The following is a 26,766-nucleotide window of genomic DNA, read 5'->3' as shown; positions in this document are numbered from 1 at the left end:
AGGGTCCTGAAGGCCCCTGCTACACCAGGCGTTAGTCCTTTACTTGCAGAATCAGGAGAGCATCTGGAGAAGGGCTGGGATGCTGGCAGGAGCTGGGGAGACTCATAGCTATCAACTGGCAGGTAGAGACTCAGCATCCTCACAAAGGGTCCAGCCATACCAGTTTCCTGGCCAGCTTTCAACCCTATCCCCATACCACCAACCATGGTGACGAGTGAAGAAGCCAAACCTGGTCTCCAGCCTCACAGACTCTGCTGTGAGAACCCATAAAACCCACTGTGAGCTCCTGGATTCACTGTAGACTGCACATGTGGGAGCAGAATCGGGAGCTGAGCCCAGTTCCATAGTGAGGCCAAGAAATCCACTTGAGTCCAGGCAGATCCACTTGGTATCAGGAGCCACTGGGGCCAAAGGGTAAAGGTCACAGCCCACGAGATGTCACAGGAATAGACCTCAAGGCTGGGAGGGAGCCCATCAGTCCTGCGTAAGAAGGACCTGCAAGACACCACTTCTAACTGGTGACATGGCTCCCCACTCAGCCAGGAACAGGGCTTCCCCACATTCCGCTGGCTCCCTCCGCCTCATCTTCCATGCCCCTCGCTCACATGCAGCCATCACGCTGCAGAGACCAGGGCAGCAGAAGGAGCTGAGGACCCTTCTTTTCTCTATTCATTTCAGAAATATCGAGTTTTTGCATTAGGGTTACTTTTGGATGTTAGCTTTAAAACTCAGATTGGCTCCATTGGGTATCTTAGGCTGAGCATCAGGATGTACAGACTCCTCAACCAGTGCTTGGCATTGGCCGAGAGTTTCAGAGGGGAGGCCCTTCTGAAGCAACTTCTGGGACAAAAATCTCCTGTCCACAAGATGTGAAAACCCAACCTGCACAGTAGTACCTCTGTTTACATCTTTATACATTTCCAGATATCTTAAACAGGGGAGAATTCACCTTCTCATTGGATCACTACAGTACAGAACAGAAAAGAGATCAAAGAAAAGCAGGAATTTCTTAAAGTTCTGGTAGTAAACAGGCATATGATATTATTGTTGTAGTCTTAATAATAAGCAATTATACGTTCAAAGTGCTTTACAATCACTTAGCTATTCCTCACAACAGCCCTGTGAGGTAGGTCGACATTATTATCCCCATTTTACAGATGGGGAAACTGAGGCACAGAGAGGTTAAGTGTCTTGCCCAAGGTCACGCAGCAACCAAACGCTGGAGCTGGAACTAGAACCCAGGTTCCCTGACTCCCGGTGTCCTTGAAACTAGACCACACTGCTTCCAAAGAGGCATCCCCGGCCTGGCTTTGAGCACGGATTAAAGACGGACAATGTTGGATGAAGTTTGGGTGTGGTGGTGCTTCCCGTGGACACGTTAAGATGGAACCTGAGGTGCTGCCTAGGTTGGTGTTGGCATGCGGGTGTGTGTGTTAGTTAAATGGGTGTGTCTGAGCTTCCTGTCCTGCCCGGTCCCACTGCATTCTGAACTGGGTCACTGCAGAGAGTGGAGCCGGATGGGCAGGAGGTCAGGAGGTCAGGAGGTCGGGACTGACTGCCACATAAAAGGAACTCTGTCAGCTCAGCACCCAGGGGCGCTGCCAGCCTTTGGGAGTCCAGGCAAACTAGGGATGCAGGACTTTGGAGCCGAGTCAGCTGCCCCCCTTGGGCAGGTCTGCTTAATCTTTTTATTAATTTTTTTTTACTGGCCAACATGAGGAAGTTGTGTTCATTTCATTTCTCTGTGGGGCGGCTGCCCCCCTCCTTCTCTCTCTCTCTCTCTTTCCCTTTCTCTGAGTCTCTGCTCAGAAGGGAAACCGATTAAGCCTTGCACGTTCCCTTTCATGAAAAAGAGCCACCGTGAGCAGTGTCCGCGACAGAAGGCCGTGGCTCCGCTGATGAGCCAGGGCCCCGCTTCCACCTTCTGGAGGACTGCTTTGCTTGGAAGGGGTCTCCCCAGGGCCTCGGGTTTGCTTTCTCCTGCATTTCTCCTGAAATGCTGTTTCAGTAGAAATAAGCCCACTTGAGACTTTTCCCTTTCAAGGCCTTAGCCACAAACGCCTTCCGACTAACAAGCTTGGTGCTGTAGCTCAGGCAGAAAATTCTAAAGCATCCGTTCAAGCATCTGAAACAAATGAATCAGCCGGTGAAATCTCATCTGTTAGCATCTGTTCTCCTCTTAGACTAAAAAAGAAAGGAAAACAAAAAGCCTTTTCATGGCTTTCGATGGAATCATGCTTTAAAAAAACAAACAAAAAAAATCTCTGCTACTTTTTAGACTGTGGTGATTTAGAAACCAGGTGTCTGATACTCTACAGCTTACATGTAGGCTGAGCATCCCACTGCCCTTCCTGTTTATGCACAAGCCTCCCTCAGGCCACGTAGAGGCACAACCGGGAAGAAGTGTCGCTTGCTTCTCCGATACCACCCACCTTTCCACTCGACCACCTACGACGAGCAGGCTTGGCCAGCCTGTGTCTGTCAGCTTGGGGTCATACTTTAACACTATAAAGTGTTGAAGTGTTAAAGAACTCTTTGCAAACTGGAAATAGCGGTCTCTTCCTTAAGCCCCGCAGGTTAAAAAACAAAACAAAACAAAACAAAACTATCCCTCTAAAGTCCTCCTGTCATTAAGACGGGCAGGCTCCCCCATCTGAGGTGGGTGAGGGACATAGTCTCCTCAGACTCCACCAGACTGTCTTTGCAAAAAGGGAATCCTTGAACGTTGAAAGAAAAAGAAATGAACAAAACTTTTCCCACTTTGGGATCTTCGTTCTTCCCTTTTCCATGAGATACTGGAAAAATGTGGGTCTGTCCGTTGCACAGGAGCCCTCCTCTGGAAGGTGTGATGGGGCGTTACTGGTTGCTGGGAGGGGACCTAACTTTTCACGGCTGCAAGCTGTTGTTCCTTTATTTACTTGCTCCTCATGGAAACTTGCAGGTCGCTCGGATGCAGCAACAATGGATGAAGAGCAAATGCTGAGTCAAACTAAAGTGAACATGGCATGGAGGGGATGAGTGAGAAAAAAAAAGGCCTGCTGCAGCTTCTCTCCGATTCCCTCTGGAGAGGTGCTGGAGAGAAGGCTGGCTTTCATGTCGATAATGGATGGACAGATGGAAATTGCACACTCACTCAGACCACAGAGGCCAGAGGACACAGGGTGCCGAGCTCCGCCCACCCATGGATACAGGAGCTCCTCAAGCCATTCCCCTTCACGGAGAGGGAACTCTGCAGTTGGTCTGAACACAGGGAGAGCAGATGGAGCCCACAGGGTCAAAAGCCCCAGTGCCTCTGTGTGTCCTTGAACACCACTTTCAGGGGGAGTGGTGCCCAGAACGTGGCCGAGTTCCGATGCTTTTCAGACAGACTGCACTCTACGCAGCACAAGCACGCACATGCTTATGTCTTGATTTCTGCGCTCACACCGTACTGACCACACTCCACTTGCCATTAGCAATCGGTCAGCCTTGTGGCACCCCTGGCACAGCAAGAAGCAACTTGCCCCACTTCTCAATTAGCCACGCCCACTTTCAGGTGCTTCCCTGAGGACCTATGTACTTGTCCTAGTGACACTGTGGGTGCGGTTCTCCCATCACCGCTCAGCCCCATTTCCCTAACTGCTACATCATCACATAATATTTCATCATGCTGGAAGGAAGAGCCTCCTCGTGCTAATTAAAAGTAGAGTGACAAATCATATTTAAAGCCATTTTTAGAGCCGAGGAAGCCAAAAATGTAATTAGAATTATCCTTCAAGGAGACAAACTTTTTTTTTTTTACTTTTAAGGCTTGCTTCAGAGTCAAATGGATTTTCAGAATTTATCTGTCAAGGTTATGAGCACAACTTAATTCTGCAGGCTGTGCATGCAACATACATCAGAGCCACAGCCTGGGCTCCCGGTGGAGCGGGGATATGTGTTATGTGTTGATATTACCACCTAACCGGAAATATGTGAATTTCGCTTGAATTTATTCGAGAGGAAATAAAAATAAAACTCTTTCTACAAACAACAAAGTGGAAAATGGGTAGGAGCAAACGAAGAACCTCAGCATTACTGTAACACAATATAACAAAATCTTTCAACCCATGACTTAAAAATGTAGCATTTGAATGAACCTTCAACTTGAACACTCAGTGAAGCTCGTTCATATGGTGTGGTAATTACTTAGCCACGTGTTGCTTTTCAGGTTTTAAAATATCAAAAGTCTATACCGAGACACATCCAGTCACCAGAGTGAGCACTGAAGTCATCTAATCAGGAAGTCTCGGGAATTCAGAAAAGGTGTAACTATGTATCGAGGTGGTCATCACCTGTGCCTTCCTCAGAAAACAGAAGGCTCTCATAACACAGTGCTAACTTGATTATCGTGAATTATAACACAGACACCCATGAAAGAGTGTGTTTCCCCTCCAGAAAAGTCATCAACTTCCATCAACCCAACCAGCTAGAATCTGAGAACAGGCAAACAGTTCCTAGAAGCCGAGGGTACCATGCCCTCGGAAACCCGGCCAGCCTAGTCCTCCAGGCCCGAGACTACTTTCAGGAAGAGGCATCGGAAACACGTTCCTCACCCTCTCTGCACCCAACTTGGCCACACTGCCCTCAAGATGTGTAGGCCAGAGACTTTCAAATTCACAAACACCTTTGAGTTTGCTTGGTCTGTCTATGGCCACTTGAGACCCATGATCAGAAGGGCTGTCATTTTGCAAACTGGATCAGCCAGAGGGGAAAGAGCTTTGCTTACAAATCCACAGCCTGAGACAGCAATGAGCTCTCTGACTGGGCCTGTGGTTCTCTGAGCTACCTCTGGGAGGTGGGATCAGAGAAAGAAAGATCAGAAATGATCTGCAGTTGGATTCAGCTTATGCCCTTCACCCTGCGGCTGTCTGCAGAGAACAGGGGCTTCACCGTGAATCAGCAGGTCGCTGTCACACAGGGCACCTACTGACCCAACACAGGCGCCTGCACCCTACATGCCTTCATTCACTCTCATCATCATTCACATTCACATTCTTTCTTTCAGCAAGATCACGGACAAGCCTTCACTTTGGTAGTGACCATGACTTTGAACACTAAACAATCAATACAGGGCATTTCCCCCCAGAAAAAAAAGTGCAGGACTATTTTACATTGACCCTTGCTGACACCTATAAGGCCCAGTTTAAGACATGTGGTGATAACAGGTACATAAAAGTAACTTAATAAATTCATTAAAAGTAAATAAATTCAAAGGGAAACATTCTTTATCCTACTCATGATGGACTTAAGGCACTGTGGGTGGCAGAGATGACAGGGATTAATCTGGACAGTTGTTTTGGACAGTTTGCCAACCTCTGTGGTTCCCCTCTCCCAGCTCTTAGCATCTTTCTCTCCTTCCCTCTGCACCCTGCTTTCTCCATCCCCAACACTCACAAAGCCCCTCCCTGGCCCCTCTGTGCAGCTCTCCACTGAGACTCCTTCCCCTGCACGCCTGCTCCCACCACAGAGCTCCGGGCTCACCCAGGACTCTACATTCTCATGCAGCACTTGGGTCGGAACCAGGGGTTCCCGAAGGCCACATCCACACCCTGGGAACCTGGGGAGGGGATGGACTGGCTGGGGGGTGGGGGGGAGAGGCTGGCCTGGGTGTGAGAGAGCAGCATTTGCACAGCAAGCCTCAGGGCCATCAGGAGGCAACAGAGAGCGACAGACACACCACAGGCTCACACGCACACATGCACGCACAAACACACACACACATGCACACCAGGAAGTGATAGATGTTACTGAAATGGACCAAAAACCAACAAGCAGTGGGGTAAGAAACAAACAGAAACAAAACAAAGCACTTGCGTTCAGATGGAAAGCTGTTCAGTGGGCAGCTAGGGCCTGAGCCCAGGACTGGGGGAAGGTGGGCGCCTGTTCTGAGGGCTCTGCCTTGGGAGAAGCGTGGAGGAGACAGGTGCAAGGGCTGCCCTCACTCCCCTCCCCCAGGGCTGTGGCTCCACCGCCACTGTCCTGAGTGTCCTGGGTGTCCTGTCCCATAGGCCGCAGCGGATGACAGAGAAAGCAAGGAGAGGGAGGCACTTACCTCATGGCCCAGAAAAGGCTAGTCCACATTTGGGGGAGTGTGCAGTGTCTCAGTTTAAACAAAATCCTTGTGGTACTGCTCAACCATGAACTGTCAGCTCTCTAGTATTTCAAATAAGCTTGTAAAATCGTTAGTGAAAAGAGAAAACAACAAAACAACAATTCACCTGTAGGGCAATTGTAGTGTTCTTCGCAGGGTATTTTCCCACCAGTCCTTGTTCTTTCCGTTTCTTGAATTTCCTAAAGTAGTCCTGTATCAGGAAAGTGGCATAGAACTTCCCCACGGTTACCTCATCATCTAAACGGAGAGACCAGACAGAGCTCTCCCGAATCAGCACATTTGCACCAAGAGCCTACACACTGGCTGCTGGCTGGGGTAGGGATGGGGGCGCGCAGAAGGCGCTGAGCTCTCGGCTTACTACACAGTGGGGGGACTAGATCTAGCAAAAAGCAAGGTTTGGCAAAGCAGTTAAGGCTTAAAATTAGAGTCAGTTAAATAAACTGATACTCAGCATCGCAGAAAATAACATTCATCATGAATTTAATAGAGCAGCGTATTAGTAACACTACCAAGTGCTGTCTTGGTTATTTACTTAAAATAAAAGTTACGAAACAGAAAAGTCTTTACAGGCCATATTTTCACTCCCGAGCACAGGGATTTGCATGTGTAATTACCATGAACACCAAGGGCAATTAACCATCTAAACCCCTGTGCCTGGAGATAAAGATAGAGACCTGAGAAAGGAGACAGACAAGCTTGGAAGAAGAGGAAGGTTCAGTAAAGTGACTGCAAACCCAGATTCTCATGTGCCCCTCGACTCTCCGCCAATAGCCTCCATATGCCATTTCTTGGTCTGTAATTCAGAACCGCTTGTTGTTTTGTGCTGTGACAGTGCCAACTAACCTCGCAGTTGAGCTGACTTATTTCTGTTTTATTCAGAAACAGCCAACATGGATCGCTGGGAACTGGAACTCTGCTGAGCATTTACGGGTGATGCATGAGGCAGAATAGAGGCTCTGTCTGATGATAAACCACCTTGGCAGTGTGCGTGCGTCCCAGGGGTCTCCGCAAGCCCTGCTCTCCCAGAGGTGCTCACCGCCAGATCTGCAGTGCACCGAGGCCTCCTGGGTGGAAAGCTTGGGCCCACCCCACAGGGGGCCATGGACCACTGACCATGCTTTGCAGCAGGTGGGAGGTAGAATGGCTGCTGGTCCTCAGGCTTTAATGCAGCTAACCTTTTGGCCAGGCCGCCCTTGTAAGAGTTACATATGATCGGGGGCAAGGGGCTCAACCTCTACGGGCTTGTGCTCTTGTGTGTAAAGTGGGCTGCCTCTCAGATGGGGCTCACAGGAGTCGAGGCTTGTAAGCACTCAGCCCCCTGCCAGAGTAGTCCTCAGCTGGAGGAGGGGCGGGGGCCTGGATGGCTGTGAGCCATGGCACCATTATTTTGCAGCCCACCGACAGTGGCATCCATTTTAATGGATCACGGAGCACCACAGGCTGGGAAACACCAAGGCCCACTGTGCTCCCTAATGCACCCTGGGTGGGGTTCATTTAGTGCCTATGTGGGAGGTATCTCTACCTGGACACGCCTGGGCCATTCTGGCCGCCTCTCCAAACTGAGTAGGTCAAGGGCTACTCAGTGCTTCTGTGAGAGAAGATGCTTGGACTGGTCTGGCTATGCAAGTGTTCTGCATGCCTTCCCAACCCACATTGGGCAAGTCCTGGAGTGGCGTAGGGGCCACCAAAGTGAGTTGAAGGCTTTGCAGAGTGTGTGCAACCAGGGCCCCTGACCAGTCTCAGGCTGGCCCAAGGGTGCACTCACGGGCAAGGAGGCAAGTGAAGGAAGACCATCCAGGTCTTGACATTTCAACCCCATTTTCTCTCGAGCTGTGCCTCTTCTGGCCCAGTTCCAGCTACCCCTACTATCAGGCATCGACGGGTGCCAGGCCTGGCCTCAAGGGAGCTCCACACAGGTCACGTGGCCTCTTCAACTACAACTCTGAGATGGCGGATCTGCTCACCCCCTGACACAGGTGAGAGAGGTAAAGGACGTGCCCCAGGCCAGTGGAGACAGGACATGAGCACTCACGCCAGGGCTCTCCTCCTCCTCTGCACACCTCCCTGAGGGATGGCCTAGCTTCTGCCACACAGGCCGCCTTCTTCTTTGGGGCTGCCGCTCCCAGAAGATATGTCTCTCTATCTCTACTGGGCTGCAGGAGGTGGACTGACTACAGGCTGCATAGAGGATCCTGGGGATCCACCTGCTGCGCCACAGCCAGCCTCTGCAGCCCAGGGTTTCCAGCCTTCTCTGGGAGCTTCCAGAAAAACACCACTCTACCTACAGAAGGCCCTTCATTCCATACTGGGATGTTCCTAGCACATGCCAGCCTACCCTTATCTCCCTTCAGCCTGGACTGCGCTACCCTGCGGAGGCCAAGGGGCTCCAGCAGGAAGTCCTGGCTCTCCGTGGCCCTGAGCTAGGGTGGCAGTGTGCTCAGAGCGAAGGGCTGGCCATGTTTCTCCTGGAGGGGCAAGTCCAGAGCAGAGACAGCCACGTAGGGGTCTGCAGGGCAGAATCTAAGGACCACTTGGTCTGCTCCACTGAGATGCTGAGCTAACTGAGACTGAGGCCAGGAAGGGTCCTCAAAAACAGAAGATGTAAAAGCTGCAGCAGGACAGAAAAGGACGGAAGAGAAGGCATGAATGCAGGGAGGCTGCCTGGGCTCAGGACAGGACAGAAAGGGTGGGGTGTGGGCTCTGAGTGCTCTTCCGGGCACGGGAGCCAGAGATCGAGGTCAAAGATGAAGGCCCAAAGGCAAGGGGAACCTCTGGGAGGAGAGGGGACTTCTAAAGAAGTGGGAGGCCCCACACAATGGCATGACAAGACTGAAGAGTGGCATGGAAGTCCGAGGTGGGCAACAAGACACCTCAGCCTTATGATGAAGACAGCAGACAGGCTGTCCCCACAGCCAGACTCCTGCAGAAGGAAAGTTCCCAGCTGGTAACCCAGGGGTCAGTCCTGAGTGTCCCCTTACTATGAAGCTCATGATAGCCTAGGAGTGTCTCACATCACACCTGAGCCAGCAGAACCTCCTAAGATGAGCACCTAGTCCACCACCAGGTCTGGAAGGGGTTCTCTGACCACCCCACATTGCCTAGGCGCCGGGACAGCTCCCTGGTCTGGTCTGCTGCTCTCTGACGAGGTGACAGCATGGGGACACGGAGCCCCTCAGCCTTGGGGAGCTGCCCACTTGCTGGCTCAGGGGGCTGTACTGATATTCTCATTTCCTAAGCGTGCCATGATGTGGGAAAGGCTGGGAACCACTGGCCAGCTAGAATGCGGAAGTCAAAAGCAGACAGAAATTAAAACACTGCTCAGCAACTCATTCAGGGTCTGTTCACTGAAGCCAGAAACACACTGCCTTCTGAACTACTTCAATGGCAACAGCCGTGATCCGAGGTTGAATCTGATCAGCATGACCCTAGGCACATACACAAACCAGGGCACGGAACTTCGGGAGCATTCCATCTCCTCTAAGGCCACATTCCCTTCTTCTTGGGTTTACAATACCACCTGACGCCATTTTGAAATAGAGTAACACATCATCCTAAGCCCCAATCCATTTTAAGAAATAGTGAGAAAAAGCCAGGGCCTATCACTGGGCCAAGAAAGCAGAAGAATATGTAGCCTCTATCAGAAGTCTAATAGACCTAGGAGATGATCAGTTTTTCAAAGGAAGGGAGCTTAGATGGTGAGCCAAATTCTGGACTTTTTTTCTGGTCGGACAGAAAGAAAAGAAGTTGCATGGTAGCGTGCATGATGCTGTCCAGGGGTCTAGCCAGGATGGGCCCTGCTGGTGAGTGACACTGGTGAGTAACGCAGGTGGCACAGCAGAGCAACGTGAGGGCAGCAGCGGAGCAGGCTGCTGGCCACGTGGGGACGGTTTATGTAGACAGACACAGCCCACTATTCTGAAGCATGCATCTGTATTTTGAGAAACATTGTAGGGGAATACAGTTGGCAAGAGATAACTCTGATTCCATGCCACCACCCTAAAACAGAATTGCTTCAGAATATTCTGAAAGACTGAGAGTTGAAAGGAATGAGGCTGCAGAAAAACCTCAAGCACATTGTTACAATTTTACAAAACCAATATATCTAAGCCATGCGAGCACTTGGGTGTGCAGCTATGAAGAAAAGAATGAAACCAAAGAGTCATTTTAAATGTGCAGTATCAGTTCTTCTGTGAACGGCCAGGGTTCTCTGGGTGGGAGTTTGGGGCTTTTGTTCTTTTTTTGTTGGGGGGTGCACTTTTTTGCTTCCCCATTATCATTTCTTGGCAGGTCATCGTCCTGGCTTTGAGCAGGAGGCCGTGCGCGCTGTGGGCAGTTCCCAGCAGCAACAAAAACTCATACTGCTTCTCACTTCATGCTGAGGAGCAGAGCCGGCCATCACCCTGCTCTCTCTGCCCCCAAAAGGGAGAGACTGTCGGCTTCTCAGGGGGAGAGGCCTTGGCCACTGTCCTGGCCTGCGGTTCCAGAGTCGGAGTCCAGGCCTGAGCCAGACCGACTCGAAAGCTGCAGGGGCAGCGACACTATAAAGGTTTGGTTGGCTACAAAATACACCAACTGCTTAGCAGGTGCCCAGGGCTGGGGGTGACAGAATGCTGTGCAGTGACCCCGAGAAGACTGATTCTGCACCTTTAAAACGTGAAATGAAACGGTCAAAAAAAAAAAAAAAAACCACCTCAGCTTCTAAGTCCATGTGCATTTAAACAAAAGTGGAAAAACAGTGTATAAATTATATATATATATATATATATATACACATATTATATATATATATATATTAAAATCTGAAAAAAGTTTAGTCAGTTATTTCATGATAAATAACAAAAGGAAGTAAGCATGCCTGTTAGTCCTGTCCCTACTCTAAATCCTAATTAAGGGGACATTTTTGGTCATTAGGGTAGTAAACTCAGTCTTGATAAGAACATTTGGGAAATACCATTTTCTGACAGCTATCTATTTTTCCTAAGAAGCTTTCAACAATATATTGAAGGATAAATAGAAACTGGTTTTAAACATTTCACTTTGGACCAAAAAATATAGGCTTTTTTGGTTTGAGGCAGCAAGCCTGGTCTCCAACATTAATTCCTCTACCAACAGGAAAACCCACGCTCCAGCCATCTTGGTCTGGTTTCCTTCCCGCTGACACCCCTCCTTCAGCACCATCTTCATATTACCCCTAAATAATCCCACCAAGGGGCTAAGGGGGCTGAGGGGCCTTTGCTGGCTGTTGCCTCAGTGACCTAGCTGATACGTGAAGCAGTTTGCAGTCTGGGCTGGCTGGAGACCCTGTCACTGAAACCAACGTGCTGGCCAAGAATTACTTAGGCAATAGATTACACTGACCACCAGCTGGAGGGACGACCTGGTCAAGTAGTTTCATGCTGGTTTTCTTCCAGATTTTCTTTATCACAGCTCGGAGTTCTTCATTAGCTTGTTCCAGGTTCCCTGGATTCAAAACGCAAGGGGATAACACAGGCCTTGCTTCTTCCACCCAGCATTCCCTCTCTGCTCTGACCATTGCTGCTTTCCTCCCAGCCTGACCTGGCTGGGTGCAGGGCCCTCGGGCGGGGCGCCCCTCCCGGCAGGCTTTCCCCAGTCAGGGTCATTCTCATTTCCTACAGCAGCAAAGAGATACGGTCACTCCACTGTGGGGACAACCATGTTTTACTCTGGAATCTCGAGCTCACGCCTGGAATTCCTGTTCCATTCCTGCTATTCCCTGTCTACAATGTCAAATCCTGCCTCCAGCCCTGAAGACCCAGACTAAATTTCACCCAAATAAGACTTTCAGTTCCTGCTGTGTGTATTCAATCTGTAGCTCCCATATGATCTTGGCCTTTTATCAGAAGGGCCCAGGTTTGTCTCCTCCACTAACATGTCAGTTCAGAAGAGCATCCTACCCTCCTCGTTCCTCACTGATGCCGCCGGAGCCCAGCACAGAGGAGCACCCTGCAAGGAGCACGTTAGCGTGCGGGGACCGGCTTTGCTGGACAGCCACCCTGAGCTCGGGAAAGCAGCTGTCCACTGGCTCCACAGTGTCCCTTCGGGCCTCTCTTCCCTCTCCTCCCTCACAGTCTCTGCTTCTTCCCCTCCTGGTCACTTCTGCCTCCCATTCCACCTCTGAAGCTGCCACCGAGCCAGCCCCAATGGCCATGCTGCAAGGCTTATCCAGGAGGGTCACACACAGCCCCAAAGGCCACTCTGCTTTGCATCAGCTGAAAAGACACTGGTCTTAACAGTACTTCCCACATGCCCACTATGAGCCAGCACTGCAGAGGGGACTCTGCAGACATCAGCTCATCTTGTCCCCAGGACTTCCCTGACATAGGTGTGTGTATTTCCTTTCCACAGGGAAACAAACTACAGGTCAGAACAGCCAAATCCCTCTATGAAGGTCACACAAGTAGTAAGTGGAGTGAACATATGTGCCCTGATCTCCCACCTATTTCTCCCACTCTATAGTAAGCAGTGGCAATGAGCACCTCCAAACTTTCTGGGACAAGTGAAGAAGAATACAGGAAGGAAAGAAGGTGGGAGGGAGGTGGGTACAGCTGCACCCAACAGCACAATTCTCGTTGCACTCGCCACCCTCTTCCCGGGACCTCCTTGGAAAGAAGGAAAGAAGGAAAGAAGGTGGGAGGGAGGTGGGTACAGCTGCACCCAACAGCACAATTCTCGTTGCACTCGCCACCCTCTTCCCGGGACCTCCTTGGACAAGGAAAGGCCCAGAAAGGAGAACACGGGGCGGGGGGAGGGGGCATCTCCCCCCAGTTCTACCACCTGACCTGCTCCCAGGGAATGCTCACCTTCAGTCTTGATTTTAAGAGCTGTTCGAACCAAAGCAAATAGAGTTGCATTAAACATGACTGTCCCATCACTGTTGAGAGGCATGTTCATGGCAACTAGTCTCTGCAAACAGAAAGAAAAGTTTCTAACTAGAATGTGAATGATTGATGACAGCATATCCCTTTTCTACGTTTATTCTGTTTCTCCCTTATCTCTGTCGTAGTCGACCCACAATTTAATTCAACAGCCATGTGAGGAGCGCCTGCCAGCTGGAGGGCTCTCACAAGATCAAAGATCCAGTCATGAAACACAAATGCTGGCCCTTAAATGGGGTGTTCTTTGTTTTTAACCTTGACGGTTCAACCATCTCACTGTTTCAGCATTCTCCTCCCTTTCTCACTAACCAGTTCTCCTTGTGTGCCATGGGGTCAGGACTCTCTTCTGGGCACATCCTTCAGGCTGCTGTGAGGGTAAAATGCTGTACCAGGCACAGCGAGACAGGTGCAGGGCACGGGACTCCTGTTCTCACACAATGTCGCTCATTACTATTCCTAACACAGGGAGCTTCCTTCCAGGACCCTGCCCTCGTGAGAGCCTTGCGGAGTCACATGGCTCCTCCAAGTGTTTGGTCTTTCAGGGCAGCACCCCCACTCTCCATTTCTCTTCCCGCTCCCCTGTTCCCTGCAACACGGGCACTGAGAGGTGGACAGGAGTGGGTGACGGACACCCTCTCTGGGCCCCAGGGGCCTCATCTCTAAAAACAGATGATGTGGCCACACCAAAGGGGCTGTGCAAAGATTAAAGATCAGGGACACGGCTTTCAGCCTAGCACCTGGAACAAGCTAAGTGCTAAATGACGGTGATTATAATTGTAAATAGTTTCAAATTTCTTATTTTTGGCTGACAGGGTATCCCTCCAGAAAAAGTAAGAAAAAAAGGAGTTTTTTTCCCCTCTTTATTAAAAGGACCGGAAATGTGTGTTTGTGTGATGCATCCCACCTAAATTCCCAGTCCTACCACCAACCAAACATCTCCAAACTCAGCACAGGCAGCTGAGTGCCTGGTCACCTTTCCTGACAGGTACCTGAGTCAGCAAAATGGCCACTTTGTGGCTTGAGGACACTTAGATCCTCATGTAAAAGGGTCTGGAAATGCAAACACAAGATGACAGCTACAAGTGGGAACCCACTGTTCTTAGAAAGCAGAAAAGAGGCTGGTGCTGGGAAATTTATGAAAAAGACAACTGCCATCCCAGAGTCCAGGCTGAGGAGAATCGGAGACATGGCAAGGACCCCAAGGACTTGCCGATGGGACCCCAGGGACTTGGGGGCAGGAAACAGGGAGTCGGGCCTAGAAAACTTCTGTGAATGCCCGAAATGCATAGTAGACTCTACTCGGTTACCTCGGGCCTGTCTAGAACAGGCCCAGAGACCCTGGAATGCAGACTGGCTGGATTTCTATAGGGTCAAGTTTCAATAGGCAAATCTTGCAATCTTTTTCTTTTTTAAAAGGGGAATTCTTTTCTGTTGAACTCATGGCTGGGGCTCACAGAGAGCCCGGTCTGATGTGAGAGAAATGGAGTGGGTGGGAGGTCTGGATCCATCCACAGCAGGCCCCCTCCCGCGGCTCCCCAGGAGGGGAGCTCCATCAGCAGAGGGCACTGCACAGCGCCCACCCGCACCGGGGCTAGAAATGCCCCCAAACCCAGTCTCCTCCATTCTACTTCCCAAGTGGAGCTTTAAGCCACCACATCATCACTGTCCCCGCATCCACTGCCCTCACTCTGGCTCTCGTCACTTCACACCCAGACAACTGCGACAGCCCTCCTGGGTGTTCCACCGCACCCAGTGTGCTTCTCCATCGCCAGAGCTGCCTTCCTAAGGTGGAGGTGCACTCGCGCTTCTTCCCTGAATCAGCATGGCATGGAAGGCTCCTCAAGCTCCGCTGAGTTTGTGCCTGCGGCCGCCTGCCACTTCCTCTTCTGCTCTAGCCACACTGTGACTCCCCATTTGCGAACGTGACATCCGTTCTCCTGCCTCCATGTCTGGGTTCTCTGCGCTTCCTTTCTGCAATGCCCTTCCCAGGCTGACGACCCCCCACGTCTCTCCTTCTAGACCTGATGCAAATGTCACCTCCCCCTCCATTCACCCAATGACAAATTACATAATCCCCTGCCCATTCTTATTGTTGGCTGACAGGGTGTCCTCAGAGTCAAACTTCTGGGAGCTTCCCAAGGACAGGAACCACATATTATTTACCTCTGCATCCCCAGTGCCCAACAGGTTTGAGAGAATATCACTTAGTGTTTTTTGAATGAACCATGAAGTCGCAGCACCAGAGGCTGTCGTCACCCACAGCGGACACTTACCTTACAGGCTACTCTGTGTGGGCATAATTTCCCAAACCCCAGGGGAGGCTGGATGCGGCGGAGCAGGGTGACCACGTCCAGGTGCTTGATCCTTCCCCTGAAGACAAAGTCCAGCATGAGGTCCAGGGCAGCACTGCTGGCCTGAGCTTCCAGCCCATCCCGCCTTCCACAGAAACCACAGCCAACGTGCCCGAAACAGCCCACACCAGCCACACAGAACCCTTCCAACCTACTTTGCCTCAGGGTCATATTCTGACCATATTCTTTTGAATTCATCTAAGTGGTGAGGTCCCAGAATAGACCAGTCCCGGGTCAGGTAATCAAAGTTATCCATGATGACAGCCACAAACAGGTTGATGATCTGTGAAAGCAAATGAGAGGGAGGGAGCCTCAGCTGCAGCGGGATGAAGTGGGCCAGACCCAGGAAGTGCTTCCTCACTACAGGGACGCAAACACTTGGACCCATTTCTCCGAAGAGGCTATAAAAACTTCCCTTCTAAAGAATATTTGAGGAAACAGAGGCTTGTAGCTTACCGAGATGGCTTGGGTTCTAGTCCCAGGGGAGGGCGAGGGGATGAATTATCTGGACTTCTGAAGCACACTACAGTTTTATAATTTCATTGCTGACAAATAATTCACACTCCTAAGTCACTGCTATGTGCATTGGCTTTGAAATGTGTATACAGAAATCAGCAGCCCTACAAAGCCAGGGCAGTGACTGCCCCAAGCCTGTGACTGAGCATCAAAGCCCTGCTGACAACGAAGGTGCTTCACATTCAATGATTAAGCAAAAGCCTCTGCCAAGACTGCCGAGTAGAGTGTAGGGCGCTGCATGTCAGCACAGAACACCCCCAGCGACAGCACTGGTCTGCATCCCGAACGCTACACAAACACCTGCTCGTTCAGAGGGGGGGCGCTTCCGACCACGTACCAGAAACGCGCAGAGCATGTAAAAACTGATGAAATACACGATGGCGAAGTTGCTCCCGCAGGAGTACTCCTCCCCAGGGCTGTAGTCCGACTCGGGGTCACAGAGCTTCCCCGGGAGGCAGGCCAGCATGATCTCCTGCCAGGCCTCGCCTGTCGCACACCTTTTTTAGAGGAAGCAAAGAAAGGGCTGTTAGTAGGGGAAGAATTAGTGAAAATGTGAAATTCCTACCTATTTCAAATGCAATTTATCTCAGTTAAGTGGAGGCCCTGCTACAACTTCCTTTGATTTATATCAATCAATACAAGCCCATCAATTCTTTTCGTAAAAGGTGATGTTTATTTGTGTGCCTTTTCTTCAAACCCTTATGTTGAAGTTTTTATGGATTATCAATTATCTTTTAATGACTTAACATCTGACAACTGGATTAGACCCCATCCAATTTTGTTGAAAGCTAAGGATGGGAAACTGCCCAACTTGTGAATGACTTGTTATCCAGTCACCAAAGACACTACCAAGTATTTCTATGATTTCTAGGAAGTTCTTTCATTTTGAGGCACCCTTGTTTACAAAGTTACTTCACGGGGGTTAAAAACAATCCCATAACATTTCAAATTCCACATTTTAGGGTGTCCCCCATGGCTGTGCAAAAGGCCTCTCTGTTCCTGTAAAATCCCCATGTTCCTGGTTGTGTTTCAGTGCATGCTCCCCTGTGTCAGCTTATCTCCTTCAACTTCCCCAGTGGCCTTAGCAGAACCACTAACTCCCAAAAGGATAAACCTCAAGCCCGCCACAATCTGAACAACCACAGCGGTTTCAACAAGCCAGCGACAGTCCACGCCCGAGACACCAGGGCCTCTGTTTAAAAATGCAGAACAAACGACTACAAAAAGCCGCCGTGATCCACTGGGCACTGGCACGTGGCTTCAACAACACGAGTGCCCTGCCACTCCAGAGCCCGAAGCTGCAGAGACACGGCCAGGCGGGAACCGGTCACCTGAAGAGCAGCAGCACCGCCTGGGGGAAGGTCTGGAAGTTGTTGTTCCTGTTGATCTGGTGGTTATCTCTCATGGCCACTTTCCCAAACATCTGGGTGGGGAGATTATTAGGGAAAAAAGAATAAATGTTGTCATGAAAAAAATCCTCCACACGTGAATTTAGAACTAACTTAAGTTCGAGCCACACCCACAGGGCTTTCCCGGGGTGCTTGGTACTTCATTTATTCACAAAGAAGTGCCAGGCACTGTGCTAACCACTGAGGACGAGGTGATGTTGGGCACGTTCTCCCCTCAAGGAGCTCCTTTCTCTGAGTGAGAGCTGGGATGGTCCAGCTGGACAGGGGAGCACAGAGAGGCTCACGTATCAAAGGCCGAGGGCTTGGGTCAGGGAGGCTCCAGGTGAGTGAGATGAAGGCCCAGAAAAACTGAGGCTACGAAGGTGCTCCAGGAAATGAAGAGAACGAGTATGCATAGACAGGCAACGGTCAGGCTTGTGTCAGGCCAGCGAGCCACAGAAAGGAGGGTAGGCTTTACCTCCAGAGTAAGGGGAAATTAGGGACAGTTGTGGGGCTTAGGGAAGTAGACTGATGTGTCAGGAGAGTTGGTGCCACTGGTGGTACGTGCAGGGCAGTCCGCAGATCTCGGAGACAGCTCTGGGTTTGCATGAGAGCATCCTGCACAAAGGACCTTTCAGGACACATGGCATCACATGCTGCTAAATGACAGGGGCTCAAGTGTGTTGATTCTTGGTTCACAACTCCTGGTGGGATTCCTAGCAACTTGTGAATCCTTCTGTGCCTTCAGAATAAAAAGATAAGCACGACCCCTTCTCTGCCTCTGGAATCACCCCATCTCCTTACCCTCACATCCCTCCCCTGTCTGAAAAAGGGCATCTATTCCAACCTGCAGAGAACCTGGCACAGAGGCCACCCAGGGAGGTCCAGCCCCACAGGCTGCCCTCCCCCTCCCTCTTCTCCTGGAGGCTCTGCCCACTGCAGCCACTCTGTGTCAGGGCTCAGCTGCTAACGAAGCTCCAGTCCTGTTCCCCACCCCAGGAGGGGCTGGCAAGTATCCTGACGCCCCTCAGCCAGGATAACCTGGTTATCAGCCAGAATGACCTGGTTTCATGCTTCTTTGGGGTGCTACTGAGGCAAGATAATGTTCCCAGTTCAGGCTCCCCACAGCATCGGAAACTAGTTTGTTTCAACTTTTCAGAGTATAAACCAGTTGTACAAGTAAATATCTTCTTAGTAACATTGGTGCAGAAAATGGCACAATTACAGCTTCTTTTAGTACAGCATTTCCCTTTGCTAAAATCAACTACGAATTTTCTCAGTCAGCTGATTCTCCCGAGATTCACATTGCAGGTGAGGAGTGCCACCAAACCCAGCTTTCCTTGGCTTATCCCAGCTCCTCCCTGCTCTGTGAGCCCGGCTCTCCCTGGCACAGGCTCCTTTCTCTGGAGCCGTGTCCTTCTCATCTCCACTCCTCTCAGGCAGCTGAGGCAATGGCTGCAAATGCATGACCTTATTTTTCCATTCCATCTGGCTAAGGTGCATCACGCCCTAGGCCTGGGTTTATCCAGGAAACGGGACCCCAGTGGAGCTGGAGCTTACCTGCATGCCGATGACTGCGTAGATGAAGAACAACATGGCTATGAGGAGGGCAACGTACGGGAGCGCCTGGAAGAGAGGAAGCGCTCGGCTCAGCATCGGCCTCTCACCCCCGGCACTGCCTGGACACAGACTGAAGACCCACGGGGGGCCATGTGCTTTTCTTTTCCACATTATATTGAAAGAACATCAACGGAGAGGAAGGACCTTTCACACCCTAGCCCAGCACGCCAGTTTCGGTCCTGAGCACCACAACCATGTGCACACCGAGTGTTGTACGGCTGCAGGCAGGACAGCTTCCCACAGTCATTAACAGTGTCTCCCAACCCCACACAGTGTCAACGCAGATACATCACTCTCATAGTAATGTTTAAATTGCTCACTGGATTCCTTTGTGAAAATACTGTAATTGAGAAAACCATTCCGGAACACTGACATTGAGGTGGCTTCCACTTAAGTTCGTGGGCACGTGCAGGGCAGGAGTAAGGGGCTGTTGTAGTCCACCTTGCCAAGAAACTGCAAAATCACCTGGCCATCTCCTAAAGTGTTCCCTTAAGGTGAAGTCTCCGGTGTGGAATTACTGGGTCAGAGGGAAAGAAGCACTTTCTGGCTGTCGCTGTAGAAAGCAAGAACTTTCTTCAAAATGCACACTTTCTGAAAGAACCACACGGCTGGGGGAGGGCGAGGCGAGAAGGAGCACAGGCTGGACGGCTGTCAGCCTGGGCCACCCTTGGGAACATCGAACACAACAAGCATGTGTGTTAGGTCAGACCCTGGTCCTCTAACACTGTTCCTCAACTGCTTTTGCTTTTTTACCTCAGCTCACGTGACAGCAGATGTCCCTGTGCGCGGCACTCCCCCAAGGAGTGCCCAGAGTTTCACACCTAACACCAGGCACGTATGCATAAAGCATCCACTTCCTCTCCTGTCCGCTGAAGGGCACCAGAAAAAAGCCAGTGGCTGCAAACTCTCCGATGTGTGCCAGCTCTGGGCCTGTGACTGCCAGGCCGGCCCAGTGCAGCCGCACCGTCCAGACAGCCGGACTGGTTCCTGGAGTCCCACTGACCCTGCGGCTTTCTGACACATATATGCATTTTCTTCTTAGATTATGGAATATTTAAGAATGTTGTTGGCATCATTTCTCAGTTTTTATGACATGAATTTATAAAAAAGTTAAGCAATTTCTTTAAAAGTAAGTAGGAATGACATTATTACATGAATTCATTGTATTTTATAGTGGTTCACTCACAAACTTCGGCGCTTTGTATTAATAACAGACTAGGATCTCATCCCTCGCCAAGATCAAGGCTCGCCGGCCTCAGGCCCCCACGCCACCCTGCCTTTCTCAGGGCTGCATTCAGTTGCTCCTGCATTTTCCCCACCAGGACTTGAGATTTTCCTTCTTTGAGTTTCTGGATCTACTCCCTTCCCCAGATGCCATCCCTCCTCCTCTTTGCGTGTTAGAGTCCTACCCACTGTGGAAAAATGCTTCCTGGGATGGTAACACTGGTTACCTCAGAGGTGGCAGGGTTCAGTATGAACTTTTTCTTGGTTTATCTTTGGACTGCTTCACTTGTTAATGGGGGCACCTTTTACTTTTGAATTCAAATAGTCAAATAATAAAGAAACAAAGATGCATGATTCATTTTCTGATGCTGTGCATATCTACAAATTTCCTGTGTGAGTATAAGGAGAAGCTATACCCCTCTCTCCACAGATTCAGTTCAGAAGACTAGAGTATCTGGGTGGGGTGCTGGAAGGTTCAGGAATAGACCAGAACCAAATTGCACCAGGCTGAGGAATCACAAATGACGACTGAGACCTGGCTTATGCCTAAATGTGCACTCCGTAATCCTTCCAGGCACTGGATAACCCAGACACTGGTGATGGTGTGCTGGCCCATCTAGGCACAGGGGTCTCTGACCCGTGTCTAGACTAGCTGGCAGCCAGGACTGCTACGGTCCTACGAGGAGAAGCCATCCTAGCAAGAGGCTGTTAGGCTGCTGGGGGTCTACTGCTTTCAACTATCACCACCCACCCTTGTGCTTCCTGGGAGGACAGGACCGAGGAAGTGAGAGGCTACACAGCTCTATCAGTCTTGGAAATGGTTCAGAACTCTCAGCTGCAGGTCCTCACTGCGTTCTGTTCCTTTAAGGAAGTAATCCTATTTGATTTACCCAAGTAATGCGGGGCAGGCCCCTCCAGCATCCCATATTCCCTGTTGACCTAGGTGGTCATGTGACCCAGGCAGTCACATGACCTAGTGGTCACCACAGTCATGCAGACAAGAGTCTGGATTCTCCACAACAAGGAACCATCACTAACTTATACAGGATCTTTAAAGACAAGGAGAAGCCCTTGGCATGGCTCTTACCTGAAAGGACTTAATAAAAGTCCACAGCAATGTCCGGATGCCTTCCCCCCTGCTGAGAAGCTTCACCAATCGCATCACTCGGAAAAGACGGAAAAAGGTGATGGAGATTCTATTGCTCTCTTCAGAGTTCTGAAGGGTTATCACGGAGAGGTCAAACCCAATGGAAAGTAGAACATGCAACACTTTCAGAAAAACAGCAACAGATGCAAACACAGGTGACAGAGGTAAGAACTGAAGATGTGTTTCTAGGGCCTTTTCACCTTAAAAAGCATGATATGAAAGGAAAAGTTACATGCTAACAACACAGGGCTTGGAAAACTGCGTCCACACAGCACATGCATGTCCACTGTGGTTTAGTGTATTAAGAGGTGAACGCTGGGCTGGTCGAGAGTGCTGGAGACTGATGATGAATGCAAACCACTGCAGACACTGTTCTGGAAGAACAATCATGGAGAATACAGAAAAGGAATACAGGACAACTAGTGAAAAACTCGACATGGTCAAATAAACTCAAGGAAAAGGCCCAGCCCCTGGGGACTAGCAGCTGATCTTACCCCAGGTGTAGCAGTTGGGACAGGGACATTTTCACTTTCATTTGGCTTTAAGAAATCAAAAATGGAGAATATATTAATGAACTGGGAAGGAAGCAGTGGTTCAGGAGGACATCCCCTCCCCCCTTTTAAAAATTTGTGGTTAATATGTTAGGACCGCACACCTGCTCCCTCCCTGGGAAAGTGCCAGGGACACTGCCTGGGTCTGGACTTGAGGGCAGGCAGCCACGTACACGGGCTGACATGCTACTTCCTAAATCATGCCACCCAAGATACGAGGCTCCAAGGCTGACAGATACCAAAGAAAGATAATGCTTCGAGATTTCAGTTGTCCCTACGGACAGAAACTCAGAGTGGGGCTCTGCTTCTTCTGGAGAGACTGGCTCTCTTTGCTGAGTCAGAGTGTGGGTGTCAGGAACTCGCTGCTCCACCACGGGCCACAGGATGACTACCAAACCAGGCAAACGGCATGGCAGCTGCCTGTGGCCCACAGACCTCCCAGGCTACACTCTGTTCCTGGGGCTGCAAGCCTGGGCAGCATGTGTCCCACAATACCCTCTCTGGTGGGGCTTCTGGGGAGCTGGACAGACCAAGTCAGTGGGGGCAGAAGGGTCTACTTTTCCCAACTGGCAGCTCAGACTGCTGTCAAGGAAGACAAAGCTCTAGTGACTACTCAAGAGAAAGAGCTCAGGACCAGTGTGCCCTGAGCTTCAGTAGTTCTGCCTCATCCTAGGTCTGGTGGGGCTCCTGTTTCTCAGGGCCCCAGGGTGCAGAATCACAGCACTCACCACCCTGTGTCACTGTCTCCCCAACCAGGCTGGGTGCCCCCATAGGGCAAGGGCCTTCCCTCACTCTCCTTAGTGCCCAGCACAGTAACTGGCACTTAATGATGCTCAGTAAGAGCTTCAGAAAATGCAAACAGGCTGTAAGGAAGCTCTAACAAATATCAGGAGGCATCTTTAAGTTAAACAGCGAGGACTGAACAAGAATTGGGAAGTGACGGCCTTTCTATTCCCTCTGGTAGGGTCACCTGTGCTGAAGCGGCTGGTCTACCAGGAGACCCACAAAGCAAGGAGGCTCTTCTGGCAGGGGCCCGGCACCGAGGCATGCACTCTGGGGCTGCTAGGCAGCCTTTCTGCACGGTCTGTGCAGCTACCGGCCGTGTGTGCGCGCATGGATGTGCACACCGACCTGATGGACTCTCCTACCTAGAGCTACAGGGAAAACCAGGGCTCCGCTCTGAAGTCTCACTCTTGTCAACAGCTGCCTCCTGAGACCAAAAATAAAATCCTACAAAACCCAGAAAATGAGGAATTTGGGCATATTACATCACAACTGAAATTCAGCAATGCAACTATGAACCCAGGACTAACAGATTCTCACATAGTAAAAAAAAGGGGCCCCTGGGCCACCTGGGCACTCAGAATGTGAACTCTGCAATGGGTCTATTCAAGCCCCAGGGCTCTATCTATATTTTCCTCTTCTATCATCTCACCTCAAACAAATAACATCTCCTAAAAGGGACAGATAGTGGTGTTTAACTTAAGACTTTAACAAATGAAGGAATTTGTTTTCCAGCATCTCCCTGTCTCCCCCACCACCTCCCACATGCAGGCAGGTTCCAGTCGTCCAAGCAGCAGGAGTGTGAGGCTGTGCAAGTGTGAGTGTGCACACCAGTGCTTGTCTACTCTAAAGGGGCCAGAGTGTGTGTAAGACAGAGCCCTCCACAGCATGCATTTGAAATGTCCACACATAACCTGTGAGTCAGACCTGTGGGAGGACAAGGAGACACTCTTCCTGGCCACCTGCTCCAGCCCGGGCCCCATCTGGTCGCTGCTGTCTATCCTGCTCCCAGTCTGACAGACCTTTCACCACCCCCTTCCTTCTGACATGGGAAAGTTAGCAGCCAAACCAACTTTTGAAGTGCACATCTCTTTTCCAATTGATGTCTTTGACATATGGCAAATCTTTGGCCATGAACTTGAAATCATAGAAAATCAAAGAACAGGAGAAAAGAGCATCTGTGGAAGGACAAGGCAGCACAACATGCATCGGAGGAAGGAAAGAACAAACAGCACATCAAGCCGCGTGCACCCCCATGCAGCCTGCAACACTCCCCCCTTCCCCCGTGCACCACCAAGGGCAGGAGGACTGAGTAGGGGAGGTGCCGATGGCAGCACTGGGGGACAGTGCAAGTTGCCAAAATATCTTACAAATTGGAAGGATCCCAAGAATGGCTTCGTTCAAACTACAAATGCTAGCCTGATGAAGTGGACAGGCCAGCTCTCACCCTGGGTGGCACGTGAGAACTGCCAAGGGATCTCTGACACAATCTGATGGCTATGTCCTACCCTAAAGATTCTTATTTAATTGGTGGGGGGCCGCCTAAGCTTTGGAAGTTCTAGAAATTCCCAGATGATTCTAGTATGCTACCAGAACCAAGAACTGCAGTCGTAGGCAGGGTAAAGCTGGGCCATATCCTCCACTGGTCACCCACACCAGCTCATGCCTTTTAGGTCTGGACTGGCCACTCAGTGGGACCACTAGAAAAGCCCACTTGGGCTGTTACAGCTGACTGGATTCTTTGGAAGTTGATGAGGGTTCAGTAATTGAATGCAAAGAGATCCACCATCTTCCTTACAAGGAATGAAGGAGGACACACTGCTGGGCTCCTGGGATCAACACAGGACAATGCCAGAGGACATGAGATTGAAAAAGGACTCACTCCCTAGGTAGCCTTCCAAAGACAGCTGTTAGGGGTGGCATGATCTTTTTTCAACAGAGGGCATTCCAGCACCATCTCAAGGCCTGGACTAGATGACCTCAGTGGCTCCCTCCAACTCTGAGATGCCAGTCTCCAGCTGGAACCCCAACAGGGAGATGGCCCCCAGCCTCAGGAGGCCAAATAACATGCCTGGGTTGGGAAAGCTCCTTAGGTCCCTGCAGTGTTCTCTCCAGCCCCTTCCCACAGGGCTCTCAAGTGGGCTTTTGAGATGCAGGCTCAGGGTCGGCCCTCCTACAACTACCTAAGTCCAACAAGCCCTGAGTTTCCCAACTGCAATCAAAGGGCTCAATCTGCACTTTCTGAATTGATTCCAATCTCCCTCTGGAAAAGCTGAAAGGATGCAGTTTTTCCACCCAGACAGGAAATAAACCAACATCCCAGAGGCAGTTAACCCTAGGTGTCCTGGAAAACCCAGTCTTTGGAGGAAGACTCCTTCTGATGACTTCTGACCTGGCATGTGACACCTCGGGGAAGGTGGGGGGCGGCTTCTGTATTTGGTATTGCCGAGCTGTGTGCAGAAGCCAGCAACCTGGTGCCTAGAAAAGGGTGAGCATGGGAACGGAGGGCTGAAAAACCTGACTGTGGGTTCACAGCAAGAAGCTGACTGCAGCAATTGGCCTCCTGGTCCAAACTCGGGCCTGACGAGTCAGGGACAACCCTTGGGTCCCTAGGAGTAAGTTCCCTACTGATGTTTGACACACTCTTCAGTACGTAATAACAAGGCAGACATAGCCTCTGTACAAGTATTCCACCCCTCCCCCAACAATAACGATAATGGCAAAAGTAGCCATTCCTGGGACAGGGAGAATATGTTGCTGGGTCATTTCGCCAAAGAGCAAATGGGCATCTAAAAGGGAGCAAAAGTAAGCTTGCCAGTTGTCGTCTGACATTTTAGCAGCTTGGTGGTGTGAGGACCAAAAGCCAGGAAGATGAATCCATGAGCACTATCACACCATGAGCAGAGCAGGCTGGAGCCGGGGGAAGGGCAGCAGGGCAGAGAGGGCTGGGTGAGCATGCAAGCAGGACGACGGAAAGGGCCATCCAAACTGCTCTCTTTTTTTAAAGAATACAAATGCAAGCTCTATTTCTCATTTCCAGGCCAGATTATTCATTCTTGAAGATTATGCTGGCGAGTCACAGAGCTAAGCTTGACTGACCAAGACGGCCTCAGCTCAGGCCCCAGGCTGGAGACAACGAAAGGTGGGATGGGAAACAATTTAGATGACCATGACCAAGAGCATGTCCTGTGAAACTCGGTGAAAACCAAAGGTGGGGAAGCCAAAAACAAGTATACAGTCTTTAAAGTGCTTTTGCTTTAATGACTTCACCGTATATATGTTTATATATACTTGCCGCTACAATTTTCTAAAAATAAAACCAACATGAAAGTCAATTAGGCAACAGAAAATAAAGATCAACAGAGGTTGGGGGAGAGAGCACAGCAAGTTAATATTGCAAATAATGATGACTTATGGCACCTAAAAACAGCCAACAGTGGACCAGAGTGTTCGTGCTCAGCTGACCCAGGAGCTCAGGGGACATGGCCACGCAGGGAAATGATGTGTGCTGCTACCCTGAAACTCAGTATCTACAAGGGGGTGCAGGAGGCAACAGCCTGCTCAGAGAACTCTACCATCAGAGGTTAAGGACACCTAATCTCTCTTATCTCTGTGCCTCCCCCAAACTTCACCCGTGGCCTGAGAATTCTAGATGTCCAATAAACATGTACTGAAAGATTGAATAAATGAGAAAGTGGCCTGGACCATTCGCTCTGCCCTGGGGCCTAGCACAGAAATGCTGACATCTCCCACAGGAGTACTCTACTGACCCAGGGCAGAGAACTGAGACCGCCACTGGTTGAAGATTTGGCCTCAGGCGACATCTGGCCAGGGGAAAGGTCACTGACTGAAATGACAGCGTGGACACGATTCCCAGTGTGATTCTGAAAGTCTGATTCAACATCAGGAATGGGCCCAGCGACAGCTTATTTCATAGATACCCTAGTGTCAAATGCTAACTAGAAAACTTAGTGTGGGCTTTTGTAGGCCTGTGGCTTTCTTGAATAAAGAGAGGTAAAGGAGGACAACACTGGGACACTGGGGAGCAAGGACACTGGCTGGGCCAGAGGCAATGGGTGCAGCAGGCTCCTGCGCCCAACACAGGGCAAGACAGCCAGGAAGCCAGGCACGTGCGGCTGCTGAAGGAACCAGTGCCA

At 50.5% G+C, this 26,766-nt stretch overlaps 1 protein-coding gene across 8 annotated transcripts in view; it reads right to left on the bottom strand.

Moving 5' to 3' along the window:
- Nucleotides 1-26,766, bottom strand: part of CACNA1D (calcium voltage-gated channel subunit alpha1 D) — a 315,854-nt gene that overhangs the window by 19,283 nt on the left and 269,805 nt on the right. For 6 of the 8 annotated variants that reach the window (XM_037040687.1, XM_037040680.1, XM_037040683.1 and 3 more), the window contains 10 exons: nucleotides 21,770-21,814; nucleotides 21,216-21,344; nucleotides 18,845-18,910; nucleotides 17,228-17,319; nucleotides 16,234-16,393; nucleotides 15,536-15,663; nucleotides 15,303-15,399; nucleotides 12,955-13,057; nucleotides 11,492-11,593; nucleotides 6,240-6,370 (listed from right to left, as the gene is read on the bottom strand). In XM_037040687.1, coding sequence (XP_036896582.1) covers nucleotides 6,240-6,370; nucleotides 11,492-11,593; nucleotides 12,955-13,057; nucleotides 15,303-15,399; nucleotides 15,536-15,663; nucleotides 16,234-16,393; nucleotides 17,228-17,319; nucleotides 18,845-18,910; nucleotides 21,216-21,344; nucleotides 21,770-21,814 — 1,053 coding nt within the window. The remainder of the gene's footprint in view (nucleotides 1-6,239; nucleotides 6,371-11,491; nucleotides 11,594-12,954; nucleotides 13,058-15,302; nucleotides 15,400-15,535; nucleotides 15,664-16,233; nucleotides 16,394-17,227; nucleotides 17,320-18,844; nucleotides 18,911-21,215; nucleotides 21,345-21,769; nucleotides 21,815-26,766) is intronic. The other 2 variants (XM_037040685.1, XM_037040686.1) reach the window with 1 other exon arrangement.

The sequence above is a fragment of the Sturnira hondurensis genome, unplaced genomic scaffold (genome assembly GCF_014824575.4).
Source record: "Sturnira hondurensis isolate 20B ecotype Veracruz unplaced genomic scaffold, ASM1482457v3 Scaffold0002840, whole genome shotgun sequence".
In the NCBI taxonomy this organism is placed as follows: domain Eukaryota; kingdom Metazoa; phylum Chordata; class Mammalia; order Chiroptera; family Phyllostomidae; genus Sturnira; species Sturnira hondurensis.
This window is presented reverse-complemented; position numbering and strand designations above follow the sequence as displayed.